At 49.0% G+C, this 21,202-nt stretch overlaps 3 protein-coding genes across 7 annotated transcripts; 1 reads left to right on the forward strand and 2 right to left on the reverse strand.

Moving 5' to 3' along the window:
- Nucleotides 1-284: 284 nt before the first annotated feature.
- LOC147260760 (potassium voltage-gated channel subfamily V member 2-like) lies at nt 285-4,767 on the reverse strand. The gene is made up of 2 exons (XM_086207535.1): nt 3,296-4,767; nt 285-1,755 (listed from the first exon to the last, which is right to left on the reverse strand). Exons 1-2 carry the CDS (start codon nt 4,628-4,630, stop codon nt 1,501-1,503), a joined length of 1,590 nt encoding a protein of 529 aa, XP_086063661.1. The 5' UTR covers nt 4,631-4,767; the 3' UTR covers nt 285-1,500.
- A 2,797-nt stretch (nt 4,768-7,564) lies between these two features.
- On the forward strand, nt 7,565-16,426 carry LOC147260761 (transmembrane protein 150A-like). 2 transcript variants are annotated; one of them, XM_086207538.1, is made up of 8 exons: nt 7,565-7,702; nt 10,591-10,876; nt 11,596-11,643; nt 11,775-11,861; nt 12,242-12,309; nt 13,101-13,228; nt 13,311-13,488; nt 13,770-16,426. In XM_086207538.1, exons 2-8 carry the CDS (start codon nt 10,779-10,781, stop codon nt 14,069-14,071), a joined length of 909 nt encoding a protein of 302 aa, XP_086063664.1. In that variant the 5' UTR covers nt 7,565-7,702; nt 10,591-10,778; the 3' UTR covers nt 14,072-16,426. The 2 variants fall into 2 exon arrangements, 1 of the variants encoding a protein (XP_086063664.1); XR_015116690.1 differs by lacking the exon at nt 7,565-7,702 and having other exon boundaries at nt 8,347-10,876; nt 13,770-14,293; nt 16,152-16,426.
- Nucleotides 15,880-20,175, reverse strand: rnf181 (ring finger protein 181). Of its 4 annotated transcripts, XM_086207540.1 has the most exons (7): nt 20,023-20,175; nt 19,755-19,904; nt 18,858-18,982; nt 18,607-18,743; nt 18,244-18,359; nt 18,082-18,156; nt 15,895-17,480 (listed from the first exon to the last, which is right to left on the reverse strand). In XM_086207540.1, exons 3-7 carry the CDS (start codon nt 18,941-18,943, stop codon nt 17,421-17,423), a joined length of 474 nt encoding a protein of 157 aa, XP_086063666.1. In that variant the 5' UTR covers nt 18,944-18,982; nt 19,755-19,904; nt 20,023-20,175; the 3' UTR covers nt 15,895-17,420. The 4 variants fall into 4 exon arrangements, with proteins under 4 accessions (XP_086063668.1, XP_086063667.1, XP_086063666.1 ...); XM_086207541.1 differs by lacking the exon at nt 19,755-19,904 and having other exon boundaries at nt 15,889-17,480; nt 20,023-20,058; XM_086207539.1 differs by lacking the exon at nt 20,023-20,175 and having other exon boundaries at nt 19,755-20,016.
- Nucleotides 20,176-21,202: the final 1,027 nt, after the last annotated feature.

Raw genomic sequence — 21,202 nt, forward strand, 5'->3', positions numbered from 1 at the left:
AAATCATCACACATGAATTAATAAATCATATTTTACTGTTAACACAACTTCTGTGGGACTCATGCTAACCCTCCACTGAGACTCATATCCCAGTCTCCTCTCTGTATGAAGAGCTTTCCAGGTGGGAGCAGAGCCGCCTCGCTGTTATCGCACGTCATGCTTATCTTCATTTGAAAAACTACAAACGTGGCATGAAGTTGTAAACATCACTAACATTTGAAAGGTGGTCTTGGTCCAGAAGTCAGCATGAACAAATATAAAGTGGAATGTTGAAGCCTCCAAGTCGGGTTTGCCAGTTAAAGTTTATTGTTGTAAACTGTCACCTTCACTTTTGATAGTTATCTATCAGAGGGTCTGTCCCTTGTGATGATGAAGATGATGATGATGATGATGATGATGAAGATGCTTGTCTCAGGCTGCAACTCTCATCCATGTGAACGACCATGTTTGATGTATGATCAAACATCAAACATGGTCGTTCACCATGGTGACATCATTAACCTAAAACTCTGGGTCTTCCCAGTAACCCATCACCAAGTTCTTCAGGGGTTCTGACCATGTCGCCCCTGGGAGAACAACAAAACAAAACAAAACTACCCAACACACAGCAACAACTCGTTTCCGGTTGCCACCAGGCGGCGTTAGGATTCGCCAGCCCCGTGGGGTTCTTCAGGGGGTTCTTCCTCGATCTGACTCCGCCCCTCCACCCAGTTTACGGTAAATTGTCTCGAAAGCTTTTGTGTGATCCAGCTGACAGTCAGACAGACAAAACCCACTGAAACAGGATGTTTTTGGAGGCAAAAGTCATTTTGCCTGAACCTGCAGGTGTACGACATATTTAAAAGCAGCGAGCAGAGGAATGTGCTCTCGTTTATTTGTCTCTGGATCTAAAGTTTAAATCTCAGACTTCCCCGCATGTGACGTGTCAGCTGCTTCACACCCTCTCTCTGCTGCCCCCAGGTGGCCCAAGCAGTGGTTGCAGATTTAATTCACACGGGATGATTGACAGACTCAGTTTAATGAATGAAGCATTGCTGATAGGAGCAGGAAGCGTGATTAATGCATCGTCAGAGCTCCGATCACTAGCAGTCACGGAGTCCCTGGAGGTCAAAGGTCAACCAGAACATGAATGTGTCTAGAGATCAAACCAACAGGCTCTGTTTCTGCACCTAAACCTGACACTAATCAGCATTTAATACGTCTGTGACAGCATGTGTGAGTGGAACAAACGAGCTGGAAGCATTTGAATGAGAGTGGCGCTGATTGTCCTCACAGGCCTGTTCAGATTTACAGTCAGAAACAAAGGAATTTGCAGCTGCAGCAAAATGGCAATGTAACATTCAAAATGTCTCTGACATGTGGACAGAAGGAAGCCTTCTTGCTCCTGAGGGTTTGATTGTAGTGGAGCAGGAGTGTCACTGGAGGGGTTCTTCATTGAGGTCAGTCCCGTGTGCTGAAGTGTCTCCTGTCAGTCCACCTCTGCTCCAGACCCCCCGTCCATCAGCGGCCAGTTCCGAAGCAGTGGTTGAGTCTTTTCACCGTCCTCTGAGTGAACCTGATCTTGCCTCTCTTCTTCAGTGAGGCGGTGTACTGGTTGGACTTGAGTTTGGAGTAGTAGTCTGAGAACTTGTTGAAGAGGATGGAGATGGGCAGACCGTTGAGGATGATCCCGAACGCAATGCAGATGAAGGCAAAGAGGCGGCCCAGGATGGTCTCTGGGTAGACGTCCCCGTAGCCCACCGTGGAGATGCTGACCTGCAGGGTGGCGAGGGAGAGCAGTCAGACTCAGCGCTGACGAACAGAAGCACACACTCTGGTACCTCCTGCAGCTGTGACATCACATGCTGTTTATAAGAAAGGTTACAAAAGGATGTGAAGCAACCGTTGAACCACCAACCTGCAACTGCACGAGCAGATTTTCATCAAACCTTTCTGCTACATTTCCATTTCCTCCTCACCGTGCTGATGAATGGGAACTAACCTGTCACGTCCAAGTGAACGAGGACAAGAACGTGAGCCAGGAAAACCCTGCAGACAGGACCAGCTTTTCCTCACATCGGGTGTTCGCTCTAAAAAGGAATCGTTCCTCTACAAACGCGGAACTAAAAGCAGAGATGTGAGAGCGTATTTCTAATTGATTGATTTGGATAAATCCTCCAATATTTCAGATATTAATGTTTGATGAGGTGCATTGAAATGCATTCATGTTGCCAGTAATTGCAGTTGATAGACTACGTTCGTTGATTGAGCTTCAAGCCAGGTAGAACTCCTGTACGTCGCATGTGGAAAAGACATCTGGGACAACAACAAACTTCCTTCAGTTTAACGGTGTGTGTTTACTCTAGCAACTCCTCAGAGTGTGGTTCGCAGAAGGAAAACTCATTCCCCAGATGACGATAAGTGTTTGGATTAACGTGGCCCACGTCAGAGCCAGGAGTGCCAAACCTGGCCCGGATGTGACTGCTTTGGTCCCCTGACTCAGAGTTGGACCAAGAGAATGTGAAAAAAGAATGATGCAAATTTGCCTTTTTTTTGAGCAACTGCAAGTCTGTGACTGAAACCTTTTACCACCATTCTTGTCCGTTTCATCGATGGACTTTTCACCGCAGATATTTGTTCATTTCCACCAGCAACTCAAACCTGAGTTTTTCCCCTCGACTCCATCCCCTGTTGCAGTCGCTTCTTAACTGATAGGAAGGTAAGATGTCTTCTGAAAAGCTCCAGTGGAGAAAACCTGCTCCTGAAACGGCAGCATCGCAGGTGAGGCAGTGGCTGCAAACCTCCCTGTAACCCCACTGTGCTTTCATACTTGAGGTTTCTTCTGTCCGCCGCCGCGCCCACCCTCAGACGCTGTGACACGCGTCTGGTGCAGATTAGTGCTGTCGTCACTATAACATGACTATGATTACAAGGATTATTATTTCCGCTCCTGAGATTAGAAGGAAGACTTCGCCTGCTCCCAGAGCTCTTCATGGCGGCTGACGTGAGTTATCAGATTCTGATTTGGAACAGAAAATAACCAACTCAGTGGCTTGATAAGTCTTTCTTAAATAGAAGTTAATTTCATCAAACATACGTGCACCTCTTTGCAACCTCGCTTCCATGTTGGTCACAAGAACCGAAGAAGAGGTGACTCAGCACACCAGAGGCTGTAATCTAATCACATTACTGTCCATTAGGAGAGCGTGAGTACGCGAGTCACTCCAGGACAGCTCGCCACACTTCACTCACACATTCAGCTCACTCAGCTTTACTGCTTCATTCAAGACTCCCAGTGATGCGGAGGTGTACTCACAGACGCCCACCACCATGCAGCTGGAATGCTGGTGAAGTTGGTGCGAGGCATGTCGTGCTCTACAGTGTAAACCATGGCAGAGAAGCTGAAGATGCCCATGGCAATGAAGAGGAACAGGCAGCCCACTTGCTGGTAGCACTGACGAAGTGTGAAGCCGAACGCCCGCAGACCCGTGGAGTGTCGCGCCAGCTTCAAGATACGAAAGATCCGCATCAGTCTCATGATGCGCAGCACCTGGCCCAGCTTCCCCACCTGCCCGACCGCCTGCATGTCAGCCTCGTGCTTCATATAGTTCTCCTCGTTGTCGAAGAACTCCAGGATGGCCTGGAGGTACTGAGGCAGGATGGCGATCAGATCCACGGTGTTGAGCACACTCCTGCTGAAGGCTTTGAGGTCAGGCGTGGACACCAGGCGCAGCAGGTACTCCATGGTGAAGAAGGCGATGCACATGGACTCCACGTACTCCCAGTAGGTCTTTCCGCTAAGCTGCCCTGTTGCTGTCCGGTACTGCATCTCCTCCACTGTGTTGAGCGTCATGGCCACCAACGAGATCAGGACAAAGAGGCTGGAGGCCACCGCCATCAGCTTGGCCTTTATAGATGAGAACGGCTTCTCCATCAGGTTCCAGATCGCTCTCCGCCTGTGGCCCATGAACATGTCCTGGAAGAGCTCTTCGTTCTCCTCGATCTCCACCTCAGCCTCCAACTCCCGCTGGATCTTCAGCTGCTCGTTCAGCTCATCCTGCCTCTCCTCAAAGGAGATGCGGCAGCAGCGGTGGGTGTTCTTGATCCTCACACCCCAGTAGTTGATCTCCTCCAGGAAGTTCCGCGGGCACAACTCGTCCTTGATCCACAACACGCCGGTACGATAAAAATTGAAGATGCTGTGAAAGACATTGGGGTCCCTGTCAAAGAAGTACTCGTTGTTGGTCACTGTGTAGTCGTCGCACAGGTCCAGCTTCATGTTGTGGTCCGTGTAGGTGGCCAAGCGTCCGATTCTGGTCTTGGGGTACTTGGCAGCCATCTTGTAGGCTATCTGGTAGGGCTTCCCGCCCACATTAATGTTGATCACAAAATTCTTCTTGGAAGGTGAAATCTGCTTGGAGCAGCCATACGGAGCGCTGTCGTCCTCCTCATCCTCGTACTCGGCGTAGATGTCATAGATGTCCCTGCTCAGCTCCTGCATGGAGTTCCATGTCTTCACACAGCTCTCCTTCGCTAACGGGTAAACGGTCTCTGAAGGTCTCCGGTTAATGTCTGAATCAGTGACTTTGTAGTTGGGGAAGAGACTTTGTCTCCTGTTCAGCAAGTTGACCACCTTCCCCGTGCTCCCCATGACAGTCCCACAGGCTACAGAGCAGGCAGAGCGCTCCGACCGGCCAGCATTACTGCCATCTAATACTCCTTCGCTAAGCGTGGAGGACAGGAGCAGGATGCCTCATGGCCCCATTAATGTTGCTGACTGAGAGGATCCGCGTGCTTACAGGACATCTAAATACCATTATCCCTGCTGATCTCCCTGCATGGCTGCCATGACGTGGCTGTGTGGCATCTCAACTGATGCCCCTCAGAAATTCACCCTTTGAGAGTTGGGAACTTCATGATGATCGACAAACCGATGCTGATTTGAGGGATTTAAAGAAAGAATCGATGATCGAAAATTCGTCTCACCTTTGTTTTTATGTGTATTGTTTCATGCATTAATCTTTTTGCAATCCCCTCAGATTACTGGAAGGAAGTCAGTGTTGGAGACTGTGATTATAAAACACCACCGCATGGTAGCTGACCCCCATTTTTGTTGTTACACCAAGTGGATGCATCGCAAAGTTTTTGGAGTAGAAAATCCCTTTGTGCTGTTTGGTTAATGTGGGTTCACTAGAAGAAGATGGCACGGAGCAAAGAAACGCTGGTGGATGCATAAAAGAGGATAAAGGCTTTAAGCGCCAGCCTACATCCTGATTCAGAGGCGGAGCCCAGTTCATCAGACCTGAACACTGCAGACGCTCAACCTTCTGGTTTTATATCACACACACACACACACACACACACACACACACACACACACACACACACACACACACACACACACACACACTCACACACACACACTCACACACACACACACACACACACACACACACACACACACACACACCACTGTTTTACTCAAATGTGTTCAGACACTTGACACAACTTGGTCTGATTCTCTTGCTGGATATCAGATGATTGTGTTGGTGGTTTGCGCTCTGCCGCTCTGCAAGGCCCTGACGTGATGAAGCCTTCAGTGTGTTAAACCCTCCTGGTGCTCCTGTGCCAGGCACCACTGGCCGCTTAACACAGTTAAGGGTTAAGTAGTTAAAGCAGTGACATTTAAATGGAGCTCACAGACGTGAGCTCGTCCTGTTCGTGTGCCAGACCAACACCTGGTGAACTGGATTTGTCATGCAAACCGCATCTGTTGCACATTAAGAGACCAGAACAATAAAATAATGATGCCTGATGTGCTGCTGCCGAGCTCCACGGCTGCTGAAGCCACAGGGACGGACAGACAAGTGTCTTTAATGTAATCAAATATTCCTCATTGTGATTCAAAAGGCTTCACTTTATATTTTTTCTCCTTTTCACCCTTTTATGTACAATTTGAAATATTTTATGTTTGTGAATAATTAAACAAAAATAAAATCAAATGTCTAAAAGACTAGAAGCCCGGACTCCACATCTCGGAACACACGAGCAGCCGCCTCTACTTTTCTGACTGAAGAAAATCCAACTGTTTTATTTTCAGGGCATTTTTCCTCCTGAACTGACGGAGAAAATAAATCCAACAGCAGAAGCATCAATCAAGCGCTGCATACTGGCGTCCCCCGAGACTCCTGTCATCTGTTCCGGATTCCTGTCAGTCGCTGTTGTCCGCAAGATTTACGGATCAAATCTAGTAAAGTCTTTTCAAAGCTGCTTAGTAAAACAAGAATGTGGGTTATAATCCCTCCCGGGGTTTATGGACCCTCTTATCATATACGTTGGCTCTTATTGACAGCACGAGGAGCCAAACAGATTTATCTGTAACATTAAATATGCTGATGCAGAGAGGCAGAGGACAGGCTGGTGGTTTCATCATTTTCCTCAATAATGTTTGAAGTTCCTCTGTTCCAGTATACGTTTAAGCAGAAGACACATTTTGTGTGACGGAGGATAAGATAAGATAACCCTCTATTCGTCCCTCAGTGGGGAAATTGGCACTGTTATAGCAGCAGAAAAGTATGAGAGCAGTAAATAGAAGAAACTATAATAAACTACAATAAAAACAACAAGCAACCATTCACCCGTGAATCCGTCGTCCTTGTTACTCTAGACAAGATGTTTCTATTTGTCTTTATGACTTGACACAATCACTACATATTTTCTATGCGTTAATTAATTATAGAAAAAAATATACAGGGATTTAAATAAATGAACGCAGTTTGACCCATGCACGGATTCCGGTTGTAGATGGAGTTCTTGGAGTGACCGCTGGGGGCAGCTGCGAACATGTGAACGCCTCAGCTGCGCCTAGTTTGGCGGAAATCAAAAGAGGAAGAAACTGTCGCCCTATACGATGTATCGATTCATTTATCGACGTTTGTCTCAGTCAAAATTGATAGATGCGATTCATTCAGATTAATTAATTAGAAACGTGGGGAATTGAAATGTTTCTGATCGTTTGACAGCCCTAATCTTTAGTTCACGTTTCCTTTGATATCTGTAGTCATGCTTCATATTATTGGTGACGGATGTGATTTCCCAAAATGAAGGTGGAAAAGATCTGCAGAGTGAAATGTTCTAATTAAACTTGCAGCGATGCACCGGCGTGTTTTCAGTCTTCGTTCATCAGGGTGTGACTGAGGACGGAAACATTTTATGTCAGAAGAACAATTAAATCCAGTCCCTAACCCTGTAGAAAGAGGGAGAGAGAGCCTCTCCATATTTTCATAAATGAATGACATGAATGAACTACAGTGTCGTATTAATTTCCTTTTTCATCCGTTACTATTCATTTTTGCAGATATTTTAACATCTTTAAAACGTCGTTATGTCAGACACGTTCATGCCGCTGACCACCAGCCGAGGAGCCGCAGCTCCCGACTCCGCTGAGTTTACGCGTGTTGCCATGTGAAATAAAGACATTCTTATTCTACTATAAAAAATTCTTTCGTGACGTCTGACATGTTTGTACAGAGAACGTTATGCGACATGTATTCCCTAGAAAACACACGCACACACACACACACACGAAGGCTTTTCGTGAAGTCTTATTCTGAAAAAACATAAGCGGAAGTTGATTCGCAGCTAGCATCATCTGCTAAGAAAACGCTATTTTTAAAGGGAAACCAAGGTTGTCGAGGTGCGCGGTGTGTCGAGCAGGTGGAAGGTAGGTGTCCCCTCACTCCCGTCCACCCACCGGAGCCGCCGCGGCTTCGCCCGCGTCCTCTGCGTCTTTCATTGAGCAGCTCATCATGTAGTTGGACGGGAATCAAGATGCGGTCAAGTGCCAAGTCAAGACAACTGGAAAGTGGAAGCTAACTAGCAAACCACTAAATGGAAGGCTAACAGTAGGCTAACGGCACCACTGGCCGCTCGCGTGCACCGGGCAGTGGTGCCGCGGTGACGCTGTTCCGGTTGTTCGGTTCCGTAGTTTAACACCGTTAGAGGCTTTTATCTAAAATGGCTCCAGTGTCCCAGTCGGTCAGAGCAGCGGGTATTTACCGTGAACGGCTGGTGGTGGTGGGGGTGTTATGGTGGTGGTTGTGGCCCCCACGCACACTCACGCTCACTCTCTCTCTCTCTCTCTCTCTCTCACACACACACACACACACAGTCGGTATCAGCGGTCGAAGGTTCTTCTTCTCAGAGTTTCAGTGCAGCGAAATAAAACTGCGACTTGATTTCTGTTCAGCGCTGCTGCCTGCCGGGGAACTTTGAGCAGCTCGTCATGTGACCCGTTAGCCTTCATGGGCAGAATGTCACACGTTCATTGTCACTTCCGCCTCTTGTGTTGAAGGGCATCATTTTCACTGTTTACTTATTTTAATGAAGACCCACTGAAGGCATCCGCCTGGCTCCTGTAGACTGAAGGGTCTCCTTTTCACAGGAGAACTTCTTCTTCGTTGGTATTGGAGGAACGACCACCTTGATCTGTTTCCCTCTTGTCAACCTGCTCTGACTGCTGTCCTCATCAGCTACAGTGACAGACGCACCTGACCGTGGTGCTGTTGAACTGTCAGGAAGGTGACGGCGACCTGCCGTCGGTGTTCCTTCGTCTGTGAGAGAACTTTCTCTCTATGCTCCACGCTGCCGTTCCTCCAGTTCACCGTTTGCTAGATGCTCGTCTCAGACCCTGCTGATGAAGGCTGAGTGTTGGCAGACGACCAGGATTCAAACGCAGTACTTTGTATCACAGTGTGGTTAAATCTCAGTACCGTGTGATACACTTCTGCCTGTAACTGACAGCTGAAGCTGCGTGGAATCCCTGGGTGCCTCCTAAGGGTTCCCTCGGGTGTTTTCATGCCATCTGGTCTCACTGCTAGAACCTGAGTTGGACTGAGAGCCTTTGCTCCAACTGGTCAGCAAATGGAAAGTCTGTTTATCCGTTCTACAGAAACCATGGGAGGACACGCTCTCATGAAGGCTGAGGATCCAACACGGACGCATGCAACATGTTGACCGTGAACACACACACACACTCCCATCTTATCTCAGCGTTTGTTTTGAGAAGCAAGAAAGAAAAAATGCAGCTTGGAAGGTCAAATGTCTTTGTTTTGTTGGATGAGGGAGTGTGAGGCTGCCGAATGGCCCTGCCAGAAATGTCTGTTTCATGCAGTTTAATTCATGAACCCAAAGTCGGCCTTTGTGGGGCTTCATGCAGGAGGGGATCTGGAGCTGAAGTGTTCTTGTGGTGACTGTCGCTGCCTGACCGCCTGTAGGCTCAAAGAAAAAGACTGAAAGTTAACTTGACAGGGATTTAATTAAATGTATTTTGATACTTTACTGTCGTACAATAAAAATCTAACTGCAGATGTCCTAAAAAAATGAACCCAAAATGTTTAATTTGTGAAGCGACCGACTCCTGGTCCCTTCTGACGCGTCACATGTTTACTGTCACAAGGTGCTTGATCACTGTCGCCAATGAAACCATCGAAAATCTTTGAACCGAATTTACATGTGGGCACAAGCAGAACTATAAGTGAGGGAAGAGCGTTGGTTTTTCCGGTACATTCTTCTAGTACAAAGGTCAGCTGACTCTAGTGTTTGTCAAGGCTTCCACCTCCAGGAGCCACGTAGGCCCGGCCCAGTCAACTGGCGCTAGAACCAGTTTGATGGGTCGACCTTGGTGTAGGAACAACGGCTCCTTCCTCTCTGGATAAGGCGGACGGACACACGTGTAACTGGAGACGGTGTAAAGCGGCGCCCGTGTTCCTCCCCTTGACCTTGGCTCATTCTCACAAGGTCGTGAGGTGTTGTGGAGGGAAAAGTCCCTGGGACGCATGAGCTTTGTTACAGGCAGAAGCAGAGTTTTTCTGTCAGCAGGAAGTAACGGCCATGTTGAGCCAACATGGAGAGACCAGTTGAAACCCTTCATGAGGAAGATTAAAGGTTGTTCACTTCAGCCCGTCGTCTGTCAATCGGCTTCAGCCAACTGCGTCTCTCAAACATTCTGTTGAATCTTGTCAAACTTGACATGCTTTCATTCTGGCGGAAGTTGGACTGCTGCTGTTTTTGGCTACGGTTTCCTCCGGCGGCCATATTGGATCATCATTTCTCAAAGGCTCTTCCATGCCTCATGGATGTGCTTCATACTTTCCCCAACTGTTCATCGAGATGGAGCGTTCCACGCCTGTGGCAGCCACGTTGATGTCACTGGCCATCAGAGTTGGATGAATGATAGTCAGGATGAGCGTGCCGTGGTCGGCGGTTACACCGGCAATTCGGTTTAAACTACTCGTCACTTCCTGTCCCACAGGCGTGCTCGGCTGTTCTTCACTGTGGGAAACTGAGAGGTCAGTGGGTGTGACAAGACCATCACAGATTTATAACTCCAGTGTAACAGCCAGTTAGACCAGTTCAGACTGGCCTCTCCTGTCATCAGGCTGGTTCACATCAACTGGGCCAGACAGTGTAGTGTTTATCACTGGTGACCTGACCGGCAATGCCCCAACAGCAAGGGGCGTTGCCCAGCGTGCAGCGCCGCACCTGCTTCCTGTCACTGGGAGTCTTGTGGCCGTGTTCCATTTCTAAGCCTGCAACTGTTTGTGCTCCCAGGTTGTGGCTGGTCGCGGGGCTCCTGGAGCTGAAGAACTGTGCCATTCCCCCCTTTATCCTCTCATGCCCCCCCTCCCCCTCCCTGTGTCTTCCCCTGTGTGTTAGTGACCCCACCCACCCCCACCCACCCCCACCCCCCAAACCCTCCTGTTGTGTCACCACACCAGCCAGAAGCTCCTCTCTCCCCCATGCTTGGGACACAGCCAGCTTACGCCAGCCCAATGACTGCCTGGATCGTCCTGCCTGTCAGCCTGTCTGCCTTCTCCATCACAGGGATATGGATCGTGTGAGTTAGCAGCGAACCCCCACGTCTTCATGGTCAGAAATGAATGGGTGGAAAGTGTATTTCACCTCCCAAGTACTCACTAGCAGGAGTTCTCAGCCCACTGCTATGTTTATCCTCCCTCATCACTCCTTTGTGACTCCAGAATGCAGGAAGAGCCAGCTACGTATATTTAGCTTGAAGCTAACGGAGACTGATGGCTAACAACAGCTAAACTCGCCAAAAAACGATGGTTTACAAACTCTTCAGGTCGTCTGGTTTAATCCAGACGGAAGATCAGTGATCCACTAACGCTATAATTGGAGACTAAAAACGAACTAACTAGAAAACTTCTGCTTCAGTGCCTCCAAGAACAGGTGATGAACTAGAAGGGTTACAGTTCGTTCGTGTTAGCTCAAGTGGAAGTATCCTAGCAGTGCAGTAGCATTAGCTCCAAGCTAAAGATACATAGCTGACTCACAAGCTTGTAATGCAGGAAGGAGACCATCTGTGAGCTGAAGACTCCTTTCAGAGAGTGCTTCAAGTGCAGATGACACGTGGTGAATGCGTGATGGAGGCAGGTGAAGGGTTGACCTGCTGGACTCACGCCAACAACTGTTTACTGGCTAATTTAACTGCAAAGGTGACGAGTGCTAAAGGAGGGATGCAGCTTCTAGTCCAGGGTGTTAATGTGTTCTCGTGTGTCACATGGGATGAGATCATGATGTGGTTGACCCCCACAGGTACGCCATGGCTGTAGTCAATCACCATGTTTGTCCCGTGGAGAACTGGTGAGTGACCCTTTCTTACAATCGGAGCAAACTGGCAGGGAAATCGCATCCTTTCATGTCCGTGATCTGCTCAGTCTGATGTCTGAACTCTAGGAGGAGACTGAACCGGCCTCCTTGTGTCACTTCTGCAGGTCCTACAATGTAACCTGCACTGAGGAGCTCCCCCGACCAGGCTTCCCCAAGACCTGCTGCACCATCCAGGACATCCCCCTCATCAGGTTTCCTAGACTTCTCCTCCTGTCCTTCTTCCTGCACACCACACCAGCCACTTTCTCTCATCCGAGACCTGGAGGCATGAACCAGCACCTTGTTATGTTCTGGCTCTGTGGCACTCATTGACCCTCACACGACCCGCCGGCGAGCACAGAAGCTCTCTTGTAACGGCATCGTGAGATGCAGCATGCTGCTACACTGGGACAAGCTCTTACATCAGAGCACTGTTGGACGTCCTTGAACCAGGACGTGTAATCACCGTTTTGGTTGTAAGCTGCACGCTAATAAGTAGAGACGGATGGCTCCATGACTCTGAGTGGTCGTGCAGTGATAAACTGCGGTGGTTCTCCAACACTGATGGCCATTTTGTCTCTCTCTCCTCCAGTAAATGCGGTTCTTACCCTCCTGAAAGCTGCCTGTTCAGCCTGATCGGCAACGTTGGAGCCTTCATGGGTGAGAAATGAGCTTCCACATTTTCTGCTCCTCCAGAATCAACCTGAGACGTTCACATCAGGCTTAAAGACACAAATAAGAAACAAAATGGCAGAAGAAGTGATCTGGAGGAAAGTCGCCACATTCTATAAGTGCACTGTTTTATTTTGCTGTCAATCGTGCGTCGTTAGCAGTCTCACGTGTTCAGATGTGAAGCTGCAGATGGGAGACATCAGTGGTTCAGAACATGAGAACAGAGGCCACGGCGACTCGCGTACATCCTAGGAACCTAGAGTGTGTGCGTGTGTGCGTCTGCCTGTTGTTTTCTGTTAATGCTGTGAGGTCCACAGATGTCGAGCGGCAGCAGCACTCAGGAGTTATAGAGGGGCTGGAAATAGCCTGCTCTCTTTAATCAATAATGAATGTGGTCTCCTCCCCCTCTGTGCCCCCCCATGCCCCCCCCATGGCCTTCCCCCTCTGCTGCTCCTGACTTGTATCACTGCTCAGCTCTGCCCATTGTGCTGCTTCTGTCCTTATTTTTCTCTCTGTTTCTTAACAACACTTAGTTTTAGTCATCTCTCTTCTGTGATGATGTCATTTGTGCCGTCCTCCCACCGAGTCCCTCTTAACCTTTGACCCCTCCCTCACCATTGTTGGTTTGAATTGTTTTTTTAATTTCAGAATGTGAGTGAGTTTTTCAGTCTCAGCCAGGTTTTTCATCAGGTGACCACGTCAGGAGAACTTGTTCTGTTCCTGCTGGTGTCTCTCGTCCTGTTGCAGTGAAGTGTTGTGATGTGTGTGTCGCCCTGCAGTGGTGATGGTGTGCCTTCTGCGCTACGCCCAGGTGATCGAACACAGCCACCGATGCTGGGTCAACACCAGTGCTCTGGTGTCGGGCTGCACCAACGCTGTGGGTCTGGTCATGGTGGGCAACTTCCAGGTAAACATTTGCTGGCACCGGCCGGCGGTTCAGGGCTTGGTGTGTTTGTGGGACTCAGCGTGTCTCTGTTCCTGCTCAACAGGTCGATCACGCCAAATCTCTTCACTACGTGGGCGCCGGTGTGGCATTTCCAGCAGGGCTGCTGTTTGTGTGCCTGCAGTGTGTGCTCACCTACCGGGTGGCTGTAACCGCCCTCGACTACTGGATGGCTCATTTCCGGGTGGCTCTGGCCCTCGGCGCCATGGTCTCCCTGGTGCTCAGTATCCTTTCACACATCCTGGAGGAGCCGGATGCTGCAGGTCCGACCCAAACTCAGGTCTGGGTACCATCTTGTTCTGTTCGCCTCGCGTCCAGTAGCAACATCACAGATGCGTGCATGTCCTTCAGGTCCCTTCAGGTTGTAGCCCCCTCCTGCTCTGCCCCTCAGTCACACACATGCCCAAATATAGTCGTCCCCCCTGTCCTCTGTCCCATTCTGGACTCTATTGAACATTCTCCTGTGTGTCCTGAGGTGTTTGCCTCCCTAACTTCCTCCTCCCAGGTGGCATCTTCTTCATCCACGAGAGCTTCATCCTGCAGCACGCCGCCGCCATCTGTGAGTGGGTCTTCACCGTGGACATCCTGGTCTTCTACGGCACCTTCACCTATGAGTTTGGAACAGTCACCAGCGAGACCTTGATGGCGGGCCTGCAGCAGAGTCACCACCACGGCTCAGGGGTGATCATGGGCCCCAGGGCCCGGGGCTCGGGGCTGGGCGGGGCCACCAAGGGCCTGAAGTCTCCGGGGGGCAGCAGCACATCCACACATCTCAACTGCACACCAGAGAGCATAGCCATGTTGTAGCTCTGGTCCCGCGTGTTGCTGCAGAGGCGCGTCACAGCTGACGAGAGAGCGAAGTCGTTGAAGCGACGCCGTCTGTAACGCTGAACTCTTCTAGCTGGATCAGCCATCAGCTGCAGTCACGTGACCCGTCTCCTGAAGTGACACTGACGGAGGTTCAGGCTGAATGTGTGGAGCCATGAATGTTTCCAAGATGGCCGTCAACCGGGTGATTCTTTACTACTAGTAGGTTGTTTTTGTAAATGTTCTTTTGCATCTGTCCACCCCCCCGACGGCCCCACGCTTTGCGGGGTCACTGCTTTCGACCTGTAGCTTTTTTCTGCACGACACACTTTTGGATGAGAGAATTTCTGTTTGTGTAGTGAGTAGAAAACTGAATGTTGGAGAAGTTGATGCGAGTGTCACGCCTTTCTAGTCAGCCCAGCTCAGTTGACCGGGGGGCGGAAATCTGGACTGGATTTCTTTTTGTTTCGGCTGCTCAGTTTCTCCACGATGGTTGGAAGCAGTTTTGGTGGCGTATTTCATCTTTTTCAGGATTTCTTTGATGTGTGAATGCACGACGGCGGCGTGAAGACCACGACTCAATCACTGACGCCCCCTCCCTCATTCTCATCCATGAGTTAATTCTTCTTTAGTAACGCGTGCGTTTCAGCCGCCTTCTGCTTTGATGAGCGTCCCAGACCTTCGTCAGTGTGCTGACGCCACCTGAGAACAAGCGGCAGGTCGAGCTGCGGTCCCACTCAGGCTGCGGTCACATGGTTGCGGTATTATGAACCTGACGTAGTCGAAAGGCGCCACCGTGTAAACAGCAGTTTTTCACCTGGATTCAGTCGCAGTCGGAGCAATAATCAGATCCCCAGATGTTTACTGGAGGCGGACGTCGCTGGTTGCATCTGGACAGATGAACTCAGCACGAGATTTCCAGACATCACAAGTCTGACATGTTCGCTTAACACAACCTGTCACATTTATCGACTCACAAACTCCTATTTTATTGCTATCAGGGAATTTGAAAATAAAAGTGCGTTTTACAGATGTTGATACACATCAATATTTTGATGTTGCATCGCTGCAGCGGGGCGTTGGTCAGGAGGTCGACGTGTCGTCCCACCCCCAGTGTTTCACCTGGGTTTCACCATCAAACCCTGCTGGAGTTTCAGCAGCATCTTTGTGTCACGGAGGTCACGACGCTGCTGCAGCCTCAGCGAGGTCCTGCCTCTCAGTCAGAGCTCTGCTGTTTCAGCGAGGCAACACTCACATACACCAGCGTTGCTGGAGCAGGGCGGGGCTTGTGGGCGTGTCTTCAGCCATCAGAGGGGCTTTTCTCAGTAACGTGAACCCCATCATGGAGACATGGTCTTATGTAGAGGGTTAGTAGTCAGATTATTGGGGTCCTTGTGAATGGAGCTTCTGGTTCCGGGACCCTCGGAAGCCTTACTAGCAGTAGCATCAGCAGCCTTCACTGACAAAGGGGCCTCCTGGCCCGAGCGCTGATCTTCTGGTGCCATAAACCCAACGCGTGTCCATCATAGCACTGGTAACCTCCAGACCAGTCATCCTCATCCAGTGACTCCGCCCCTGTTCCGCTGCCACACCCCTCAGCATCCTGCTCTTGTCTTTTTCATTTCAAACTAATGACTGAATGCCAGCAGCAATACCCATAGGTCAAAGGTCACATCACCTACCTCTTATCTTATCTTTTTTTGATGCTGTTTCAAGGTGAAATCAGAGTTCAACCTTTAGTCTGTGAATGGTTTGAGGCGGAGAGCAGTGAAGCTGTGAGGCCGCGTTCTTCCAGCCTGTCTGCAGGGTGCTGAAGAGCTCGGCCGTGTCATGCGTCCCTGGAGTTCTCCTGCAGTGGAACCTTCTTTTCTTTGTTTCAACAGTGAGCGTTCGCTGTTGCAGCCTTACCCCTCGTACTGTGCCAGTGTTTCGTTGCTGTAGTTTATTTCACCGGAACCAAAGTCACCAGGTGACTTCCACTGGCAGCTTGGACGAGCCTCTGATCCGTTACAGCGTCTCAACCATCTTCCACAGGCCAAAATGTTCAACGTGGATTTTTACAACTGTTTCTTTGTTACAGCGGATGTCTGGACAGTGTTAGTTCCAGGGAGAACCTTCTAGTTAATCCGACTGGGCTGTACGTGTCTGGGGTCATCCCCTCAGAGACAAACCTCCTAGTTCCTCCAGCTGGCGTAGAAGGGTTCCAGAGCCCCACCCCCAAATCACACAGATGAAAACACAGATGATTTGTTTCCTTTTCTACATCCTGTATATATGTATGATTTGTTTATCGTTTAGGTCTTTTAATTTGACAGAGATTTATATTCAAATATTAAATAAAAATGGTAAATTATCAGGAAACGTGTTTGTGTTTTAACTAAATACAACATCAGACAAACAGACAACTTTGTATTGGCAGCACTGAGTAGTAAAAACAGCTCCTGCAGGCTTCCAGTGGCAATCTAAAGGTCAAAGGTGAATGTTGAGGGAGGGAGCAGCTCAAACCGGTCCAACCAGGACCATCAGGAGAAAACAGCAGACAAAAGTCAACGTACTCAGGACCTTTCCATTTTTCACAAGTGGACAGGTGAAATCTTTTTTCAGGGCATTTAAAATTCCTATTTTATAAAATGGGGAATAAAGTCGACTGCTGCTGCAGCAACAGCACACGTGCCAATTTATTAGGGACACCTAGAAGGACATTAATGAGTAGCTAAGAGGAAGAACTGCTGCCTTCATGGTTATGTTGCCAAACTTTGAACTACAATCACAAATGTACTGATATAAGTACTGCAGTGCTTGCTGAAGGTCAAAAGTGTGTCTCTAGTGTTCTCGTCGTGTGGTGCGGCACATATCCCAGCATGCACCTGGTGCTCTACAGGCTCAGAACACACCTGTGGTCGGTGCAGTTCCCACACAGTTTACACCATCGTTTGACCATTGTTGTAGGAAATGGCACAAACACGATATAAAAATAACGCCGATGGCTCGAGGAGTCCCTCTAACGTGAGGAATGGAGTCACAATAGCAGTCAGACCAGTGGCAGCCTGCTGGTCTGCTGTGCGACCTGGACCTGGTGTGCCTACTAAACTGGTAGGTGCATGCATGCAGACTCGCTGGTGAGAGGAAGTTCACTGCCGCCTGCAGTCTTGATGGTCGTGTGGAATGAATGAGAAGAAGACCTGCTGGTCGCTCACACTTTCCTGGACGATATAAAAATCTCTGAGTTGGAACTGCAAATCCAAGGCTGCCCTGGATGTTTTTACCACACGTGAAACTTCTTCATTCTGCAAGTTACATATTTACTGAATCGCATTTGGGGTAAAATGTGGCAGCAGTGTTGCGGTGGTCATGTGTACATGGCTCCGTGGAGGTCCTCCAGTCGGTGCTCCCGCTGCTTCCTTCTCTCCTGAGCACAGAAGCAAGCAGCCTGTGTCACTCACCCTCATAGGAAAACAACACAACACAAAGTGCAGCAAACGCAGAGACAAACTCAAGCTTCTTAACAACAGGAACCACGTGAGGCAGCAACTTAAAGAAAGTGACAAAATAAACCCCCGTTGAAATGTCAGTCACTCTCATGGACTGATAAAATACGTGAAGAGTAAAATCATTAAATGTGGTGGTAACAGGGAAGCAACACAGGAGAGGAGGAATAAATTTAATCTCTACACCAAGAACATATTAAAGGAGGAAGATGTGCTTAAATGACTGAACCAGAATACAGAAAATCAAATCTAAAGAGAAGCTCTAAAATGTGAATAAAACCAGCTGCAAAGTACAATTCAGTGAGTAAAATAATTCCAATAAAACTAAAAGCTGAACGATGACTGAATTTTACTTCAAAATGTGTAAAACTTTACAAAAAACTATTCCATAATCAAAAAGCTCATCACAGAAGTCAATACTTATCTTGTCCCAAAAATTCTATCAGAATTTTTTTTTTTTTTTTTTAAAGACCATTAAATGCAAGGACACACAAAATAAGGATCGAGGAGGGGAACACACACCTTGTCCTTTTTGAACTCCTCGTACTCTGGATTGTCCGTCGGTAACTCAAGTCGACACAGCGGGCAGGAGTTGGTCTGAGGGTTGAGAGCCAAACGTCACTTCCCAGGAAATTCTCCATGCTCAAAGATACTTTGCCGTGATCAACAGTGGAGCCGGCGTACCTTCCCCAGCCAGGGCAGGATGCAGCCTGAGTGGAACAGATGTTTGCAGGGCATCTCTCGAACCGTCTCCTGCTCCTCGAACTCCAGCAAACACACGGGGCACTTCAGGCCTTTGTCTGCAAGAAGAAGAGTCACGTAGAGAGCACGGCTACGCCCCACGAGGCAGCTAAACCCTTCAACATGACCTCAGACTTGTCCTTCTGATCGCCATCATGAACCACACGCTCCTCTGTTGTTGAATGTTGAGCAGAAAATGGCGACAGTTCAACACAAAGAAGCTCTTTGTGTTCTGCTTCTGTGGCTACGATGCTAAAGCTGTTAGCTGTGACGTCTGCGTGTGTAACAGTCGGAGGTTTGTGTCACCTGCTTGTTCTGGAGAAATGACGACCAGCGAGAGCGTCTGAACGGCCGTCTTCGCTGCAGGAGGAGGAAGACGCTGGTCCCAGTCTGATGAGTCAAACACTCCCGAGTCAATCAGGTCCAAACCCTGCATCAGAGACCTACACACACACACACACACACACACACGGTCTATAAGATCATCCGACACCAGGAACTAATCCTGATGAAAGATTAAAAGCAGCGTGATGTCTCACAGGTGTGTTCAGCGTCACCTGGCCAGTTCGAGGAGAGCGTTCTGGCGGTACTGTTCCTCCGGGTTGGTGGGCTCGCAGTCATGTTCATCAAAGTAGGAGGCCATTTTGCTCCAGCCAGCCTTGCTGTCTTTGCTTTAAAGTACCTGGCAGAAACAGGGAGGGGATTTTTTAAAGGAATCTTTATTCAGTCCAGTCAGGTTTATCTGTGTGTCACCAAACCCCAACCAAAGTTCTGTCCTGACTCTGTCCAAGTAGAGCAGGTCCAGCACCTCCCTCCTTCAATGAACCTCCACCCAACAATTCTCCATCAGCAGCACATCCTGCAACAGCAGCCACCAGAACCTTCCAACAATTAACAACAAAAAGCAGTAGGAGGGAAGATCGAGATATCCCTGCACACGTCAGGACAGCTCGAGTCCTACTGAAACGTCTCTGAGGTTTCCTTGTTCTTCCCACGTTCCATTTAAGTGTCCAATTATTCAAAGTCATCAGCAGATGAGGTTGGAATGTCATTTCGCCCTGGGCTCGTCCCTTGGGGGACAATAAACTGAGCCCGAGTCGAATGGAATATGGATCCAGACCAGCTGGGTTCAAGGACATGAGGGGAGCTGGACGACTTGTCAGAAGTCTTCTTACTGGCCGAGCCACGAAACATCGCAACTCAATGACTTTGCGTCAAACAGCCTCATTTTCGAATGACAAACTTTTGCGTTTCTGCGCATTTGAGTGAACATGGCGGTAAACAAAGGCAACACTGTTTCTCTGGATACGTTTCAATGAAACCCAACTTCTTTGGCAGGGAACTTTTGTCTCAACAACCTTTTTCATTTCATTAGTGACTGATTATTAGTTTAGAACACAACTTCAAATCTGCAGAACTCTAAACCTTTGTGTTTGTAACGGGACGAATCCTACCGGAGAACTCTGGACGTTGTTTACTTCCTGTCTATGAGAACACAGTCGAAGGACTGCGCGTGACGGGCGGCAGGAACGGCTCGTTTCTGGGTTGTCCAAGTTCAGTCCTCCGCCTCAGGAGGGCTCGCTGGACCTCGGGGTTTCTGCCGGCTGCAGAACAAATGTGACGCTAACAACTCGCAGTTTCCTTGAACTCGTCGAACGCGAGCGATGATCGGTAAAACCCGAGCACTCGCTCACAACAAGACCTCACACTTCCTTGACTTACCTTCGACGCTGTCAAGCAACCATAAACACTTGTCATGCTTCCGGGTTGAACCACGTGGTGCAGCGTTCGCCCAATCAGAGCGGGCGACCTCCTCCGCCTCTGCTCTTCTTCTCCTGTGTTTATTTCAGCGGTGCCGCAGCGCCGTGGCCGGAAGTCCTCGAACGCGTTTGTTCTTCCTGTGCCCCTTTTCTCGTTTCCAACATCGCCAAGTCCACACGTCAACAAACAAACAAGGAATGGGAAGAAATGACAGCGAATCTCACAGCGAAGCATGCTGGGAAGAAGTTAGGGGGGAAACAAGTACACAAACAACGTATAAGAAAATATACACTCGCCTTCTTTATTTTTGTGTGGCATCATTACATGTCTTCTTAATAGCTGGTGTCTGACTGCGTCTTGTGATAAAGTTTTTTTTTCTTAAAAGCGTCTCAAGAACAGTTCAACGTTCCTGTGATTTTCGAGCTCAGTGTCGAACCGCAGCACTGTTCTGACCAAAGTGTCATTTAGTCACTGCAATGATCAGTTTCTGGAATTTTTAAGGTGCTTCGTCCTGAATTCTCCCACTCACCTTTTTCCGTTTAGGAAACACCAATTAGCATCAAATTGCAATTAAAGACTGTTAGACGTCAGCAGAAAGAGTCGCAAAGAGCCGGGCAGTGATGCTGAGTCCGGCTGAGGGGTTGAAATGCCTGGGAAAGGAATTTAAACCCTAAATAGGCAGTAAAATCTCTCTGTAGCTCCTGACACGAACCCCACTGAGCCACCGCTCCCCGCTGACTCTGCTGCTCAGGTGGGGTCGTGACCCGACGCCTCCATCTTGCATCTGTTGAGGTTCGTTAGACCATCGCTGGTTTCTGTTCGAGGGGACTCGTACAGCACTGTGGGCCATTGAAATTGTTTTGAAGAATTAAACTCAAGATCGCCTTTGCGACAACACACCACGAGGTGGAAATGTCACTGTGATAAACTGAATGCTCACATGATGCTGCTTTCACCGGCTGGTGCTTCTGTCTTCCAACTTCCTTGGAAGTTGCGAGTTCAGGATGTCGGTCCACAGAACCCTCCTGGTTCTGTCTGACATCCCACGAAACCTTCAGAGGTGTGAAACCATCGTCCTCCCTGCAGTGACGTACAGCCACGGTGTAACTCTTCTTCGGCGGTTGGCATCCATCATCAAACA

Source organism: Aulostomus chinensis, chromosome 6, assembly GCF_037954235.1.
Source record: "Aulostomus chinensis isolate RoL2024-O1b breed Wild chromosome 6, RoL_Achi_v1.0, whole genome shotgun sequence".
Classification (NCBI taxonomy): Eukaryota; Metazoa; Chordata; class Actinopteri; order Syngnathiformes; family Aulostomidae; genus Aulostomus; species Aulostomus chinensis.

Excerpts from the sequence above, each read along its gene's own strand:
- LOC147260760 (XM_086207535.1), bottom strand. The coding sequence starts at position 4,630 with ATGGGGAGCACGGGGAAGGTGGTCAACTTGCTGAACAGGAGACAAAGT. Across the intron at positions 1,756-3,295 it reads CTGCATGGTGGTGGGCGTCT|GTCAGCATCTCCACGGTGGG; the intron begins GTGAGTACACCT and ends GCCACCCTGCAG.
- LOC147260761 (XM_086207538.1), top strand. The coding sequence starts at position 10,779 with ATGCTTGGGACACAGCCAGCTTACGCCAGCCCAATGACTGCCTGGATC. Across the intron at positions 10,877-11,595 it reads ATCACAGGGATATGGATCGT|GTACGCCATGGCTGTAGTCA; the intron begins GTGAGTTAGCAG and ends TGACCCCCACAG. Across the intron at positions 13,489-13,769 it reads CATGGTCTCCCTGGTGCTCA|GTGGCATCTTCTTCATCCAC; the intron begins GTATCCTTTCAC and ends TCCTCCTCCCAG.
- rnf181 (XM_086207541.1), bottom strand. The coding sequence starts at position 18,943 with ATGGCCTCCTACTTTGATGAACATGACTGCGAGCCCACCAACCCGGAG. Across the intron at positions 18,360-18,606 it reads CATTTCTCCAGAACAAGCAG|ACAAAGGCCTGAAGTGCCCC; the intron begins GTGACACAAACC and ends TTCTTCTTGCAG. Across the intron at positions 17,481-18,081 it reads AGGAGTTCAAAAAGGACAAG|GAGAGAAGGAAGCAGCGGGA; the intron begins GTGTGTGTTCCC and ends TTCTGTGCTCAG.